The sequence below is a fragment of the Zonotrichia albicollis genome, chromosome 2 (genome assembly GCF_047830755.1).
Source record: "Zonotrichia albicollis isolate bZonAlb1 chromosome 2, bZonAlb1.hap1, whole genome shotgun sequence".
NCBI classification, from domain to species: Eukaryota; Metazoa; Chordata; class Aves; order Passeriformes; family Passerellidae; genus Zonotrichia; species Zonotrichia albicollis.
In genome coordinates, this window is record NC_133820.1 from 19,634,423 (window position 1) to 19,650,973 (window position 16,551).

Below are 16,551 nucleotides of genomic sequence, written 5' to 3' on the forward strand. Positions count from 1 at the left end.
TATAAACTGGTGTTTTATATGACATGTGCCATTTTTCTGCAAGAATACTGCTTGCGAAACTAGTTTCGCCTTGGAGCAAAGGCGGAAAGATAAACAAGCCTGCATAGCCAAAACACTTGCATAGCCAAAACACTGGCAATTGCTGCCTCCTTCCAAATCTTTTAAAGTCACGGAGCAATATTTTAAGGATTATGCTGCTGCCTCTGAGGAGGGAATGTCGGCGGCGTTAAAAAAAAAAGAAGCTAATGCAAATTAGAGAAAAATAATTTTCTTTCAGCGATATGCAATGTATTAGTCACTTGTTATCATGCTTAGAGGCAGACCTCATTTGCGCGTCTGCCAACTCGTTCACATCTGCTCAGAGCTGTTCAGGGCATTTTAACCTTGGCGGTGTCGTGTCGTAGTCCCACGGATCAAGAACGAGTAATTAAAGCTCTAAGCAGCAGCAAAAAATTCATAGCCGCCCATCTGCATCGCAGTTGATTCGCTGCTTTGTTTCGGTGCGGAGCGCCGGAATGGGAAGGCAGGGCCGGTGGCGGCCTGCACGCTGCCTCCTCTACACCGGGACACCGCCGCTACCGGCAACTTTATGTCCTTTTAATTTCCTTTTTCTTTTTTTCTTTGTAATTTTTGTATTTTTTCACGTGGTTTTGTTTCCTTTTTTTTTTTTTTTTTTTTGTTTTGTTTTGTTTTGTTTTGTTTTGTTTTGTTTTGCCCCCGGTGCCTTCCGCACGCCGAGTCGGGCGGTGTTTGGCGCTGGCTGTGCCCACCCTGGGCTGGCCTTTTCTCTGAAGGTGGAGAAGGTGGTGGATGTGAGGTCGGGACACATTGCAGAGATGTTTAATCGAGGTGCTCGTGATGCAGCTTTCGTAACTGAGGGCTCGCCAGCGCTTTCCAGAAGTGTTCGGGAAAGCGTTTCCCATTAAGGAGAAACGTTAGCGCCATAAACCCGACATAAACTTTGGGGCGAGGCTAATTTTTATGCATTGTTTAGCAGAAACCAGCTTGTTTATTTGTTTGTTGTTAGGAGTAGGAGTAGGGAATTTAAAAAGAAAAAAAAAAAGGAAAACCCCCCAACTTCCCAAGCACTTTTCCTTGCGTGTACTCGCCGAAGGTCCCCGTGCCCCGGCCCTGGCCCTGGCGTGGCTGCGCAGACAAAGCCCTGCGGGAAGCTGGAGGCTTCCATGCTGGCCGCGCTAGGTAGAACGGGAGACGGAGGCACCTAAGTTTAATATTTGCCTCTTGTGCGCGGCCATTTGCTGCATGAGGAGCGGAGCCGCCGTCCCCCGGCGGGGCTGGGGGAGCGCAGGGAGCCGCTCCCCATCCATCAGCCCCGCGAAAGCTGTTGCTCCGTAAATGAGGGAACCACAGGTCCTGTCAGCCGCAGTTATGCAAAATGAAGTCGTCCGTGATCAATATCTCCCAAAGTCCCCGACGGATGTGTAGGGGGGCCGCCCCCGCCCAGCGTGCCGCGGCGGCTCCGCGCCGGGGAGCGGTGTGCCGGGCTGGCCGGAGGGAAACCAAGGGCGTACGGCCCATTAATCACTCCACCCCCCGGGGGTGCGGCGGGGGCTGGGGGAAGGAAACGGGGGCCGTGCTCCGGTATTTCTGCTAGGATAACGTTGCGGAAGTGAGCGCAGGCCTTCGCCCAACTCTCGCAGGAGCGCTGGGACTTTTGTATTCATTGTGGGGGGGTTCCCCCCTCCCACCCTGCCTCCTAAGTTTCCCGAGCTATTGGGGGCAGGGGAGTGCTCGCCGGAGACCGGCTTGATAGCGAGCCCGTGGCGCTGCGCTCTCCCAGCCTCCCGCGGACGAACAATGGGGGACGAGCGGGGGGAAGGGGCTGGCTCGGTGCTATTTTTCCTTTTTTCCCCTTCCTCCCCCCTGATTTTGCTTTTTCCTTTCTATCCCCCTCCTGGAAAGCAAAAGCCATAGGGAATAAAGGCAACAATGAAGGGTTCCCGGGATGCCGATTGCGCGGCGGGTTAATGGGCTGGTCGGGGCGCAGGCCTGCGCTTTTCCTTCCCTGCGCCGGGAATGCGGCCTTAAATTACCTGAAATGCACATTTCTGCCTGGCTCGCGGTGCGTGGGTGTGTGTGCTTGCGAGTGTGCGTGTGTGTGTGTGTGTCCCTCTCTATCTCCCACTTCTGCCGCTGCTCCGCCTGCGCAGCCCGGGCTCGGCTGCTGCTGCTGCTGCTGCCTGTTGTCTCTGGCAGCGGCAGCGGAAACCTCGCTCCCGTGCGCGCGCGCGGTGTGTGTGTCTGTGTGTCTGTCTGTGTGTGTTGTGTGTGTGTGAGAGAGTGCGTGTGAGTGTGTGTGTGTGACTAAAATGGCGCGGCCGGCCTCGGTATAGGGAGATGCCGCGGCGGGTGGGCGATGTAAGGGAGCCCGGGCTCTCTCCCGTCTGCGCGGGGGCCCGGGGGTTCCTGCGGCTGAGCCGGTTTGTGGCTCCCTCCTCCGCCGCCGCCGCCTCCTCCAGTAGTATCCTTGTTTCCCGGCACGGCCGGAGCGGCAGCAGGAATGCCCCGGCCCCCCCGTCCCGCCCGGCCACCGCGGAGAGCGCCTGGGGGTGACTGAGGCATCGCCCGCTCCAGGGGAGGGACGGGGGGGCCGGGGGTGGGCGCCATAGCGGCGGTGCGGGGCTGCCAGTGCGGCGGACGGGGTCGGTGTTTCCCGCGAATCTCTGGGAAATCCTTCATGCGGTGATGCCTCAAAGTTGGGTACCAGCCGCCTCACCTCCCCCCGCTGTGTGTGTGTGTGTGTGTGTGTGGGAGCCTTTGCAGCCACTCTATCGCACCCCCACCATGTGGTTTAACCAGAGGGAGGGGGGAATGACGTGAGTGCCCCCGCCATATGAATGTCCCGTAGCCTTCAGGTATGGGCATCGCGGTGTGCGGAGGCAGCCTTGGCCGCCCGAGGCAGCTTTGGCCTCGAGGAGCGTGTGCCTGGGCGCCCGGGTCTTCCTCCGGGGCTCCGCGGCAGGCAGTGCCGTGTGGGCTCCAGGGGAAGGCAGCCAGGGTTATTTGAAGGATCGCCAGCCATTTTAACTTTCCCTTATTGGCCTCCTCCCCCGCCCCCTTCCCCAGTTCCTAGGCTTATCATTAATTGAAAACTTTTTTTTCCTCCCCCCTTTTGGCTGCCGCTGGCAGCAGCTGAGAGCGATGCAATGATTCGCCTCGCAGCATATGGGAGAGGGGATCGCGCCGCTGCCGCTCCGGCGCAGCGCCTGTCTGTGCAGGGTCCGAGGCAGGCGTGACAGGCGGCGCGGGGGGCGCGGGGCCGCCTCTGCCGGGGGGCCAGACCCCGCCGGAGCCCCGCCGCACCGGGGGTGTCCCCGTGGGGCAGAGCGGCGGGCGGCCCGGGGCGGGGAGGATGCCCCGCTGGCTCGGCAGCCAGCCCCGGGTGCCCCCGGTCGGCTCCGCCGTGCCGTGTTTACACGGCAGCAAGTCCCGGTCGCTATTGACACGTGACGGTGTGGGAGCCGCGGGAGGGGGGACACGGGAGCGATGGGGGGTGGCTGCGGCAAGAGCCTTAAAATAGGGGCCGACCCCCTCGTGCTGCCTGCACGCTGCCTAAACCAAGATGCACTACTGTCGTGCATGACTCTATATGTATTTTAAAGCGGTTTAGCGATCTCGCTGGCGCATTGTGCTTAGCTTTATGGTTAAATGAAATGCCACACGTCCCGGGTAAAGGTCAAACTTCTTCTCTAATCCGCGGATCCGTGCGGCGGCTACTTAGTCTGCAGCTTCCTCCTCTGGTTTACAAAACGTGTCACTAGCGGTGATGTCGTGTGGAGATTGCTTAAAAAAACCCCACAGTATATTTTATTTTTTCATACATATATATATAAAAAGCGCAGCCAAGCCTATTCTTTTAACACTTGTCTAATATTAGATCGCTGGCTGCTGCCAGAGCTTTATACGGCGCATTGTAAACGGTGCAGCAATACGGTGTCTCTGAAGTCTCCTTTCTAGCCGTGGCACAGGTCGTTGTTCCTATAAGTCGTAAATATATAAGTCGGAGGTACAAGATAAATGAGGTACCTAAACACATTCATAAGCATCAGCCCATATTTAAGCGTATAAATACCGTGCGAGCGCTGCCCTTTAAATCAAGCTCCAGATGATCGGGGCTGAGGGCTAATCGAAGTAGATCACTACGAGTCCCCGATTGCTTTTCACTTCTTTCTCAGGGATTTTCACAAATCTAGAAATGATCCTTCCAGTGGCCTGGAACCAGGCGGCGACGGGGCGGGGGGAAGGGGGCCCGGGGGGGGGGTGATGTGGGGGAGGGCTCTGAGGCCGGTAATTTATTGCATCGCTTTTAATATCCCAAAGGCTGGGTTGTTTGCCGAAGCTCCCGGCGCTCCGTCGGTGCCATCGGCTCTCGCAGAGGTTTTCTTTTTGAACCCCGCGCAGCCCTCCCCGCCGGCTGCCGCTGCTGCTGCCGGCTCCGTGGCTTGTGCAGTGGAAACTGGCAGGCTGCCAGGCGGAGCTCGGAGGTGGAAAAGAGTAAAGGCGCCAAAAGGGAACTCGTGCGCCGCTGCAATTCTCCTCCCGAGCCGCTTCCTGGCTCGCTGCAGCCGCCGGCCCCGCCGGGCTTCCTCCGGGCGCCCCCCCCCCCATCCCCTCCGCCCCTCCACGCCCCTCGCTGGGACTTTCACCTCGCAAACTCGCCGGCAGGCACCCCGGGGTCACGGGGATGGAGAGGGAGGGGGAAGAGCGGGCTGCCCTGTCCCGGGTGGCGCTGCCATCGCCTCCTCTTTTCCCCCGGAGGCACGGAGAAGTGGAGTCTTCCTCTTCCTCCTTCCCCCCCTCCCCGCAGGCATCGGGTTTTTCTCGTTTCCACGCCAGCAGCGTGTTAACAAAACTTTGCTGCTGCTGGCGTCAATGGCTGCCAAAAGTCTGTTGACGTTGCGAGGGAGACCCGAACGTTTCCCTTTTTAATCAGCGGCCCGAGCGGTGCGGTGTGTGCCTGTGCCTGCCTCTGCGGCGCGGGGCCGGCGGGGCGCGGGCAGCCAGGGAGGTGGGTGGGTGTTCCCGGCACGGCTCGGCTCGGCACGGCTCGGCTCGGCACGGCTCGGCTCGGCACGCCGGGGCCCCGCTCGGCAGCACGCCGGGAGGCAGGTTAGTGCTTGCAGGCGCTTTTCACAACTGGTTTCACACGGCGGCATCGCTGCGGAACCGCGTGTGCGTTGCGCGTCTCACTCTCTTCCACCCCCCCACCCCGCGCCTCCCTCCCTCTCTTCCTCCCTCCCTCCCTCCTCCGTGCATCACCGTCTATATTTAGCCGCAAATGGCTTTATCGGCCAGACACCTCCCGGAGGAAATGCCGTGCGCGCTCCGGCTGCCGAGCCCCGCTCCGCGCCCCGCCGCGCAGCGCAGCGGGGGCGGCCGGGGGGGCTGCGGCGCCCCGGGGCGCGCTGGCGGTGGCCCGGTGGGTGACAGCAGGAGGGAGGGAGGGACAGACGTGTCCTCGGTTTCCTCCGTGCGCTGGGGCGCTCAGCCCGCCGTCGGGGTTGCATAACAGGAGCGGCTGCGCCCACCCCCGCGGAAGCTGGGTGTATAAATAGGTGCGGTGCCCCCCACGCCCCCATTGCTGTCCCCCCCGTCCCCGCAGCGCTGAGCGCTTGTGGCGCTGCCCGCGCTTGGCCGAGCCTCCGTGAGCCGGTATCCCCCGACAGGCAGCTGCTCGTGGGGAGGGAGAGGAGGGGGAGGGACGGGGTGTGCGAAGAGTTAAAAGTCTGCTGCTTGTTGCAATGAAATTATGGCTGGCAGTGGCGCCGCTGCTCGTTCAGCAGACCTCCACTTTTAAACAGTTCACAAGAAGTTCATCAGGGCGGCGATGATTACAACTGCACACACGCGCACACCCGGGGCGCACGGCGACAGGGGCTGGCTTTGGGGAAGGGGCTGGCAGCCCTCGGGGCGCGGGCTCTGACCTGCCTGGTGGCCCCGGGACATCCCAGCACGTCCCTGCGGCCGGGCGGGTTTTGCCCTTGCTCGGGTGGTGGTGGCTGTGGGACATGGGGCCTCCAGATTACCCGCTCTTGGCTGGAGAAGCTCTCACTCCCCCCATGCAACTTCAGCATTTCGCTATCTGCACGTGTCAGGGGATTGATGGGCTTCAGTTCAGGCACCTCGCCTTATCTTAATGATACATTTCCAGCGAGGAAAGCAGGCGGGGAGGGTGCAGGCAGCCCCTCGGAGGAGCCTGGCCCCAAAGGGAAGCGGAGCACAGAAATCGGGACTGTGCCGTCGAGGCCCTTCCCTGCGCCCTTGTCTGTCCCTTGGAGATGAGGCAGCGCACGGGGTGGCTGCTAACCTTACGTAAAACCCTAAATCACTCTCTCCATGCTGCTGCTGCCTCTATTGAAAACATTACGAGCGGCGCATCTGGAAACCAGTAAATCTGTCCAGAAAACATCTTTCCAGTGAAATAACTCCTTTTGAATGATAGCGCGGTAACTAAACCTCCGTGGATTTTTGTTTCCTTGCGGCGATTTGTGCGGACTTCATTAGGAAAAGCTAACCGTTGTGGAGAAAGGAGGGTCAACGCGCCGTTTCATTAATATACATTTGTTCCAGACGTGGAGTTTTGCACAAAAGGCCTCTCTGAGGGGAGAAAAAAGTGTTGGGGAACAAGGCTTTCCTGCCGTTTCAGTTCTTAAACCTCTCTGAACGTGTGTGAAGTATTGTGTTAAAGGCCCAATCTGGGCTTCTTCCCTATTAAATGCCAAAGTGATCATTTGCATATTTTGTAGCCTGACAAAGGAAATGAGTTTGCTGGGGAAGCATGGATGCTTTGGGAGACGTTAGGCATTAAACTCCCAGTGGTCAATCGCCCGTTACTGGCTTGTGTGTGTGTAAAAGGAGTATCATGCCTCCTGCTTAAAGGCTTCTATTTTTGTGAGAGAGGAAGAGCTGAGGGATATCCTGTGCATTAAAGGCTCCCCCTACTTATTAACCCAGCATTTAGCAGCAGGATGCAGGCTGAAGCTCAGTCAAAAGAAACGACTCAACCTCCGAAGAGCAATTAAAATCTTGCACTGGAATAAATCATGCGCTGCGATAATCCTGTTAATAAAACGCAGCTTGTCCTGACACTTCGCTCATGCAGCAAACTAGAACTTAATGCGAGCGGAGGTGGCATTAGGCAAGGTAGAGGGGAGGAAAAGCCTTTCCCTCTGTGCCACTGGACGTGAAAATGTGGTTACCTTTCACCTGCCTCTCTGGCTGCACACAGCGCCGATCCTCTTGGACTGCTAATACTTCTCCAGTGAGCCCGCTAATGATTTCTTTCCCTGGAGTGAGCAGGCATCATTGAATTACTGAAAGCACTCGCAGTAGCAGCAGCAGCAGCAGTGGCAGCGGCAGCGCAGCAGCTCCAATGCAGAAGCCACCAGGGCTCCTCGCTTAATCAAATCAAGGGGTGGGGAACTCGCCAACCCACTTACTATTTTTAACCCCTTTCTCCAAGTTAGTCATGTGCAGACGCTAAAAGGGAGGGTTTTATTTAGATGCCTTCTGTAGCAGCGTCTCTTCAGTTTTAAGTCCTCGTGTAAAAGCCTTATCAGCAATCAGCGTAGCTAATACTCGCGGTATGTGGTTGTTCTTGCCATGCTCTCCTGCTCCTGTGTGTTCCTAATGCAGGGCTTTTGTGAGCTCCTGTGGGTTGTTTGAGTGTCCCCCCAGGCTCACGGGGTCTCCCTCCTTGGTTCAGTCTATGTGAGATGAAGATTTGGGGACTGGTGCGTACTTGGCCGGCTGAGTCATTTCTTGTGGAAATGAAATGCTGCGGAGAAACTTTTATTTGTCGATAGTCTGGAATGATTCTTAATTTTCTGGATGTGCGCTGGGGAAAAGATCCATCTCCTCTGACCTATAAATGCCCTCAATTTGCTCCTTTATTGCCGGGTATCTCCCTTAGCGGTTAACGTAGGCAGCTCACTCCCCGCACCAATCCTGCATTCATTATTAATTACCCGGAGGGAGGCTGGCTGCTCCGCCGTGATGTTTGCACTTCCTCCTAGACAAATCTGCTCAACTTTTTTTTTTCTTTTTTCCTTCTTTTCTTTTTCTTAATAGAATATAAAACCTCGAAGAAAAGCGTTGATTTTTAAGGAGACGTCATGCTTTCTGCAACTCCCCTGTATGGCAACGTTCATAGCTGGATGAGCAATGAAAGGGTCCGCATGTGTGGAATTAATGAAGACAGGTAAATATTTAAGCTTCTGGCGAGTTAAAGCACACTGTGGTTCTGCAGAGCGAGGTCTCGGAGTTTGCTCGCTTCCCTAATGCTGGAGCAGAAAGCTGCCACCTTGAATCGAGATCAGCCCAGCTTGGAGGGAGGGCAAAGGGAGAGAGTCAAGACGTGCCTGAGAGCAGTAGAGCAGATGCTGATTTACTATGGAGCAAGCAACCTGGGTCAGTGAAGTGGGGACGCACCCAAAGCAGCCTTTGAATGTGCTTTTACAATTAATTTATTGTTCTGCATTTGTGAAGGGGGATTAAACCAAATAGTGCACGTTTCCTTGTGGTGATTCTCTGCAGCAGAGGGGCTCGTGCTGGCAGTTTGGTGTTCCCTGCCTGTGGACCAACAGCTTGTCATGTGGAATAGGATCAGTAGTGTCTGTCTCCCACGAGTGAATTTCTCCTCCTCCCCACCTTTTTTCCTGCTGAATATAATTCAATTGATGATCAAAATTACAGTGTTAGATGGGATGACACAGGCACTGGCAGGTGTCCCCTTCCCTTAAATCCCAGCCCTTTAAAAAGCAAAATGATGCTGGACAGAAGCTGCAGATGCGCCTCCAGTTCTCTGTGCCAATTTTGTGTGGTTTTAGTGCTTTTCTCTCTTCTCATTCTCTGTTTTCACTGTTGTGTGAAAAGCCTCCAAAAAGCTGGTGGAAGTTTTTGGTCTTTGCAGGGAATACTATTTGCAAACATAAGCTGAAGGAAAACAGCCAAGCATCTCACTTTGCTTTCTCACCCTCCCTCCCCACTTTCCTCCCAGTTGTTCAGGGATAATAACTGCATGTGCTGCTTGCAGGGAAGGTGAATCTTTTAAAAACAAATGGATTAAAATCGCATTTCTGCTTTATGGTGATGATATGCCTTTAAGCACTTCGATTGAAAGGAGTTCTTTTGGGTAATGCTGAAACTTTCCTTCTGCTGCATGTCAGTGATTTTTATCCCTGGGATTTGAAATTTGGCACTAAGGTATATTCTTTATTGGTGATTTCTGTGATAACAAGTCCCAGAGCTGCAACACTGCTATGGCACAGATGTGCAGCTCCCTCTTAAGCATGGAAGAGCTGATGTTCATATGATATTAGCGTGTGTGTTTTAATTTTATCCTCAGCAGTCTTTATGGATGGTATATAAGCAGAGTATGTTTAAAATGGGATATTCTCCCCCTGGAAAAAGGAAAGGGCAAGGAGCAAAAGAGAAGACCTTGACAAAAACTGCTTGCTTTGGAAGAGGCTGCTCTGAGATGTACTTGGTGTGTTCTTGTTGTCAAAGTCCTTTATGCTTATTTTCAAATGGTCCTTGCTTTTCAAAGTAGTCAGCATGTATGGGTACAGAGAAGGATAAATATGTTATCTCATGGGACTTCTCTAGGGGAATCAAAATATGGAGGTGATCTGATATTGCACTGATCTGAGATGCACAGGATGTTTTCAAATAGTAAGCTTCTGTTTTTCAATAGGAAAATTCCCGTTAACGATGCTGATGCACCGAAAAGCAGACTGGAGTTGAGGGAGGAAAATCACCTGAACCACAGTGTGGTAAGAAGTTACAAGCTTCATGCTGCAGATGGATTTGTGCCTGTCCTCCCCACCATGACTGACTCCTGCCCCTGGCTGTTATTATGTGATCCATTTGAAGAAATGATTAAAACACCTTCCTGTTGTGCAGCCCTAGTGGGCTTGGGCACATTGAGGTTGTTTCTGTGAAACAGTGAAGTTGGGGCTTTGTTTATTTATATTGTTAATTTCTTGATGCTTTGTGATGTGTGTTGTTGTATGACTTCAGATTCTTAGTTTTGCTGTTACGAATGCCATGCAGAACACCAGCATGTGTGACAAAAATAGTTCATGTAAGCATTAAGAACATCGATGTTCCAGCAAAGTTGGTGGGGTTTTCCTTTCTTTGAGTCTACGTAGGGAGCAGCAGGTGGGAAGGAAATTTGATGGCAGACCTTTCTTCGTGCTGCACCCTCAGATGCCTTGCCCCATGAATCATGTGGCAGTGGTGAGCCCCAGAGTAGAGAGAGGTGGAGGGAGAGGTCCTGGAGGAGGATGAGGAGGAGAGGCACTTAATCCTTCTCTTTCTGGTCTCCATGCTGCAGCCCGTCTCTTGTTCTGGGAGGGCTGGGACTAAAGAGCTGATTGCCCAGGAGCAGTGCCTCTGAGCATTGTCTCTGGGCCACTCCTGGCTGCTTGAGTCCTCACACCTTTGTTCTTGGCTGTTTGAATTTTGGATTTGGAGAGATTGGTGTTGATGTTTGTGGTGTTATGCATATTACCCTGTAAGTTCCTGTTCTCCCATTTTCCAGTGTAATCAGCCTCTGTACGTTTTCACAACAAACAGCATGTTTGCATTGTTACTGTTTCTCGTCCAAAATGCTGATCTATGTGTGGCTTGAATGGTAGTCGTGTCAGTGAGATGTGAAAGTAACGTGCTTCTTGTTCTGTAAAGGTGGATGCAACTACAGCACATCGCATCGACAGCCTCGCAGCTCTGAGCATGGACAGGACTGGGCTCATGCGAGATGGACTCAGAGTGCCCAGCAGCATTGTCTACTCCAGCTTGTGCGGACTTGGCTCGGAAAAATCGCGGGATGCTACGGGTTCCATAGCCAGCCTGGGATTTACTCCTGAGAGAAATCCAGAGATACAGTTTAAGTCTAATCCTCCCGAAGCGGTGGAAAGCGCAGCTGTCTCTGGAAAAGCCCCGAACGGCTTCAGCGCTATATACAAAACACCACCTGGAATACAAAAAACCTCTGTCCCCACAGGGGAGACCCTGGGTTTGGACCGAGCTGCGGGTGACAGGCAGAGTCCCCTTGGTGTCAATGGTGCTAGTTACCTAAGGCTCCCCTGGGTAAACCCCTACATGGAGGGTGCAACGCCCACCATATACCCTTTCCTTGACTCACCAAATAAGTATTCATTGAACATGTACAAGGCATTGCTACCTCAGCAGTCCACCTACAGCTTACCACAGCACCTGGCTTACTCGCCCGTGTGTACGAACGGTGAACGTTTTTTATACCTGCCTCCCTCCCACTACGTTGCCCCTCACATCCCTTCGTCGCTGGCGTCGCCCATGAGGCTCTCGACTGCTTCAGCTTCTCCAGCAATCCCTCCTTTGGTGCACTGTCCGGATAAGAGCTTGTCGTGGAAGATGGGTGTGAGCCCGGGCACGCCTGTGGACACGCATGCCTACCCCCACATCCAGAGCAGCAAGCAGCCCAGGGTCCCCACCGCCAAGCCAGCCCCTGCCAACTTGCCAGGAGATCCTGCACTCCTGCTGCCGCACTCGCCCCGGCCATCTCCCCGCCTGCCCCTGCCCGCCCAGGTCGGGGATGCCTATGCTGATTTCCACAAACATTTCCCCAGGATCACCACCTCTCCTTCCTCTGCTGTTACGCTCCCAAAGCCCTACGTGAACATCGGCAGTGAATTTCCACCTGCTCGCCTCTCCAATGGGAAGCTTCCCAAAGGCAGTGATGCTGGGGAGGCGCCCCTGCCATCTGCCCCCCATGCACGGAAAGCTGGCCACGACAGGAAGGACAGCAGGTCTCCCCCACTCCTGGAAAAGCAGACTCCGACCAAAGATGTCACCGACAAACCACTGGACTTGTCGGCGAAAGTGGTCGACGCAGAAACCGCTGGCAAGTCTGACCACAGTAAGAAAATTATGCCAACAGTGCTGGTGCATGGAAGGGCAGGAGGGGGGACACACTTGCCAGGCGGTGACATTGTTCAGAAAGAAACCATTTCTCCCGGGAACAGCTGCCCCATCTACAGGCCCGAAATTATCAGCACGGCGCCATCCTCATGGATTGTACCCGGTCCCAGCCCCAATGAGGAGGCTGGGAAGAATGTCCAACTGAAAAACAAGGCACTGGACTGGGTTATGCCACAGCCGCGGAGCTCGTCCTGCCCCAGGATGGGTGGCACGGAGGCCGTGGTTGGCAGCGTTTCAGGGACGGTGTCAGCAGGGGGACGGCCAGCGTCGGCGTCACCAGCTCCCAATGCCAACGTGGACTGCGCCAAGACGGCGCGGAGCTCTGCAGAGAGCACGGCCTCGGTTATCCAGCACGTGGGGCAGCCCGTCGCTGCCCCTGCTGCCAAACACAGCAGTAAGGTGGCCAAGTCCTGTGCTCAGGAAGCCAACTTCAAGGCGACTGAGACTGCCCTGGCCTCCAGCCCCATCTTCCTGCCACCCAACGAGGCGTTTCGCTCCCCTCCTCTGCCCTACCCCAGGAGCTACCTCCCATATCCAGTGCCGGAGGGGATCGCCATCAGCCCTCTCACCCTCCACGGGAAAGGACATGTGTACCCTCACCCTGTCCTGCTGCCCAACGGCAGCCTCTACCCCACCCACCTGGCTCCCAAACCTGGCCTCCCTTACAGCCTGCCGGCCGGGAGGGGGGAGTTCATGACCTACCAGGATGCTCTGGGAGTGGGGATGGTGCACCCTATGCTGTTGCAGCATTCAGCTCTGGAAATCAATAAGGAGGAGAAGACAGAACGGAGGTCACGGTCTCACGAGAGGGTCCGCTACGAGGACCCGGCTCTGAGGGGCCGACTGCCAGAGCTCCTGGAGAGCGGTGGGAAGATGCATTTCGAAATGCCCAATGACAAGAGCGTGAAATTGCACCAGAACTCTGGCCATAGTAAAAACTCTGCAAAAAGTGACAAATACCTTTTCCCGGATCTTCTGCGAGATGAGCAGGAAGCTAAGAGCGAAGCAAACGTAACGAAAGCCAGCTTTGCTACAGAAAGCAGTAATCAGACTAATGACCCTACAAAGCACAAGGTAGAGCAGGCGTCTCAGCACAGAGATTTTATTGTAATGAGAGAGGAGTTTGGAAGAAATAATGATGTTCACGAAACCTATAATTTCAAGCAAGCCCAGAGTTCATCAGTGTTCGGCTTAAAGAAAGAAGATTTATCTGTGAGCCAGCCTAAAGAGAGAGTGGCAGTCCAGCCTTCTCCTGTTTTCTTGGAAGGCACGCACGAGAGCGATGCTCCAGCTCTGGCTTTTGGCAAGGTGCAGGAGGACGCGAAGCCGTTCTGCATGGGGACCGCGCCGCCGAGCATCGATGCCAGCCAGACCTATACCAAAGAGGGAGCCGACGACGCAGAGTCTGCCGACGGCAAAGCGCTGAAACCCAAGCCGTCCAAACTGGCCAAGAGGATCGCAAACTCTGCCGGTTATGTAGGTGACCGATTCAAGTGTGTGACCACGGAGCTCTACGCTGACTCGAGCCAGCTCAGCCGGGAGCAGCGGGCGTTGCAGGTGAGCCCGCGTGGTCCAGCACCCGCCGCGCTTGCTGTCGGTATTTATTTCTCTGTTGCGAGTCACAGTTGAGTTTTTAAAGTTGAGAGAAGCGACGCAGGTGGGGAAACCAGAATGGCTTTTTTGTTGGGGCATACTGGCCATAAATTGGTTTTAAATAGCGAAGTGAGTTTATTAATGAGAGTGAGGAAATGTAAAGAATATGTGTGGCTTGTAGGTATGTATGGGCTAGCCAGCTTTAAAGGGCTGTTACTAAAATCTGATACAAATGTTAATGCACGTTAATGCAATGTTTGTGCAGTTTTGAGGGGAGTTGGACAGGCATGCATGTTACCTTGGCTGTAATTTCTGAGCTGGCCTGTGGTGCCAGCCAGCACAGCATATCCAGAAGTTTTGATTAGTATGCCAAACGTGCCATTGGATGGTGAGGAGCTGCAGTCATGCATTAGTGGGTCTCAGGCAACGATGGTTCCAAGTGAGCGCCTAGGGAAGAGTAGGAGTGGTATTGAGGTTGATGCTGAGGGATGATAGACAGATATTGTGTAGGAATATTCTTAGGGTGTTTTACTTTTAACGAAGGGATGAGTTAAGCCAAATTGTTTTGCATTGTTAAGAAAAGAATTGGTTTATGCTTATAAAAATGGATGAAATTATCTAAATGATCCATTGAGTGCCCATTTTAATTACATAGATGGAAGGATTACAAGAGGACAGTATTTTATGTCTACCTGCTGCTTACTGTGAGGTCAGTTCTTCAAATTTTTATTACTAGACTCTTACATAAACCTTTGAGTTAAATTTCATTTCCAATACACAAAGGGAAGTTTGTGGGCCATGGTCGTCTTTTATTCATTGTACGGTTTTGTGTTGTTGGTTTTTTTTCCTTTTTAATTTTATTTTATTTCTTTTCGTTTTTGTCTCTTTTTACCTCCAAAATGGAATGTTTTTGTTTTATATATAATATACATTTATATATAATCTTTTATATATATATTTATATATGAAAGAATTGTGTGGCTATTTGCTTATAAGATTCTAGAACACTGTTTTACAAGTCAGGTGTGTTAAAATCCTACCCTTAGCTGTTTATATGAAACCCTGGTTTTGAGTCAATTTTTCTTTGGAAATGCTTTCATATAAGGTAAGGTGTAAATGAAGTAGTTTTTATTGCAAGACTTTTTTTTTATATCAATTCTCTTTCTAGCGTGCAATGATGCGCTTCTCAGAGTTGGAGATGAAAGAGAGAGAAGGCCAAACAGCTACCAAAGACTCAGAGGTCTGCAGATTCAGCCAGGCAGATTGGGAAAACTTGAAAGGAAACAGTGAAAAGAAGCCAAAGTCTGTTGCTCTGGAAGATGCCATTGCTGACCAAAATGACAATGACAGATGTAAGCGAATTTAGATGGCTTTCTGAAGCGTGTATGTGTCTCTTTGCCATGGCAGCTTGCAGCAAAGCAAGCAAATCTTCGTGTTCTCGCTGTGTTGCTGGTGAAAGTCACTGACCTCATCCTCTGCAGGTGCTGAGTTGCCAGGGCTGGTACTCTCTGTGCTTGTCTTGGGGCTTGCAAGTTTCTGGTTGCCATTGCACCTGCTTTTCGGGAGATAGTTAACTGTCTGTCACTGCCTTAGAGAGATCCTCTTTTGACTGATGGGTACCACACCAGCCAGTGAAAGCAAAGGCCCAAGGTTATGTTTTAAATACAGAAAGGATAAGGGGGAAGGCAGGAAAGCAAGGACCAGTTCAGCTTCCTGAAGTTGCAGTAGCACTGAGATATGCCAGTATTTTGCAGTCTTCAAAGCAAGGATGGAGGGCAGAAGCGTGAAGGGAAGTGGGGAAGGATGTGATCTGCCAGACTTATCCATAAAAGCTGGCAGTAACAACTCCAAATGATAAGAAGTTATTTTCCTGGTGACTTCTGCAGTGGCTGGGAGGTGTGTGAGGCACAGGTTCTTGCAGGCATGGTCTGTGAAACTCCCAGTGATGCTGTCTGTGCCCTCTAGGCTGTTACAGGGTGTCAGAGGACTGTGGAAAATGCAATGTCCTAGAAGTAAGATAAAAACTAAAAAACTGTATTAGGGGATTTTTTTACTGCATGCAAGAGAGATTACTTCTTTTTTTGTTTGCACTCTCGGTAAGCATATGGCTTCTGTCAGTTTCCACCTTTTCTTTGTTTTTTTGTTTTACCTAGGTATTTAAAGAATGGATCAGTTCCTTCTGTTGCTTCTTTGTTTTGAACAACTCAGAAAAAAAGATTGGTGCTGAAAGCATTGCAAAACAAGGGGAATTGTACTGCAGACTGCACTGTGTGTGTGTGTGTGTGGCTGTGTAACTCAGTGGTTAAGTGTGATCTTTGGTAGGTGGAGATTCATGAGTAGGGCTAGTAGAAAATTTCATTCAGGCAATTTAATAACTTTGAATTATTGTTCTGGTCTTTGGTTAATGCTTTTGGCAGGGAGCATGCTGGTCAATCGTGCTTGCTTGGTTACTCACCTAAATTCAAGTTACTGTGGCATTGCTATCACTGAAATGACAGCCTCCACAAAAACTGGCATGGCAAAACAGCAAGGGAAAGTTTTAATTGTGGAAATGGAGAGGGTAGGAGGCTGGGGAGAGGCAGGCTGAGCCTTTTCTTTCCCCAGGCTGTATCGAGGCAGCTGCGGGGAGGAAGGCACAGCTGCCTGTGCTAAAGCTGCGAGCTGGGCAGGCTGCTGCTCTGGCTGTCCCCCCTGCAGCCTCCCTTGCTCCTCAGGGATGCCCTGCTGGTGCCCTCTGTTAAATCGCACCCTGGGTGTGCAGGAAAGCTAGAAGAGCAGCAGCAGTGCTGCTGGCTGGTTCTGGCTGCAGAGAGGGTTCAGCAATGGGGGCATGATGGGCTGTGGAGTTGAGAGGGGGCACAGGGGATGAACAGAGGGAGGGAAGGCAGGCTTGCCCAGGGACATGGGGCTGTGGAAAGTATGAGTTCTAACGTTAGAGCACAATTGCATGCTGAAACTCCTCCCCCCATCCTTGCA

General features: G+C 52.9%; 1 protein-coding gene across 10 annotated transcripts in view; it reads left to right on the forward strand.

Annotated features, from left to right (window-relative positions):
- The window catches only part of BCOR (BCL6 corepressor), an 82,049-nt gene that overhangs the window by 34,622 nt on the left and 30,876 nt on the right, over window positions 1-16,551 (forward strand). For 7 of the 10 annotated variants that reach the window (XM_074534537.1, XM_074534536.1, XM_074534535.1 and 4 more), the window contains 5 exons: window positions 8,092-8,221; window positions 9,716-9,794; window positions 10,708-13,539; window positions 14,231-14,284; window positions 14,744-14,927. In XM_074534537.1, the coding sequence (XP_074390638.1) occupies window positions 8,136-8,221; window positions 9,716-9,794; window positions 10,708-13,539; window positions 14,231-14,284; window positions 14,744-14,927 (3,235 nt within the window). In that variant the 5' untranslated portion in view covers window positions 8,092-8,135. Of the gene's footprint in view, window positions 1-5,056; window positions 5,131-8,091; window positions 8,222-9,715; window positions 9,795-10,707; window positions 13,540-14,230; window positions 14,285-14,743; window positions 14,928-16,551 lie in introns of those variants that run through there. The other 3 variants (XM_074534541.1, XM_074534543.1, XM_074534540.1) reach the window with 2 other exon arrangements.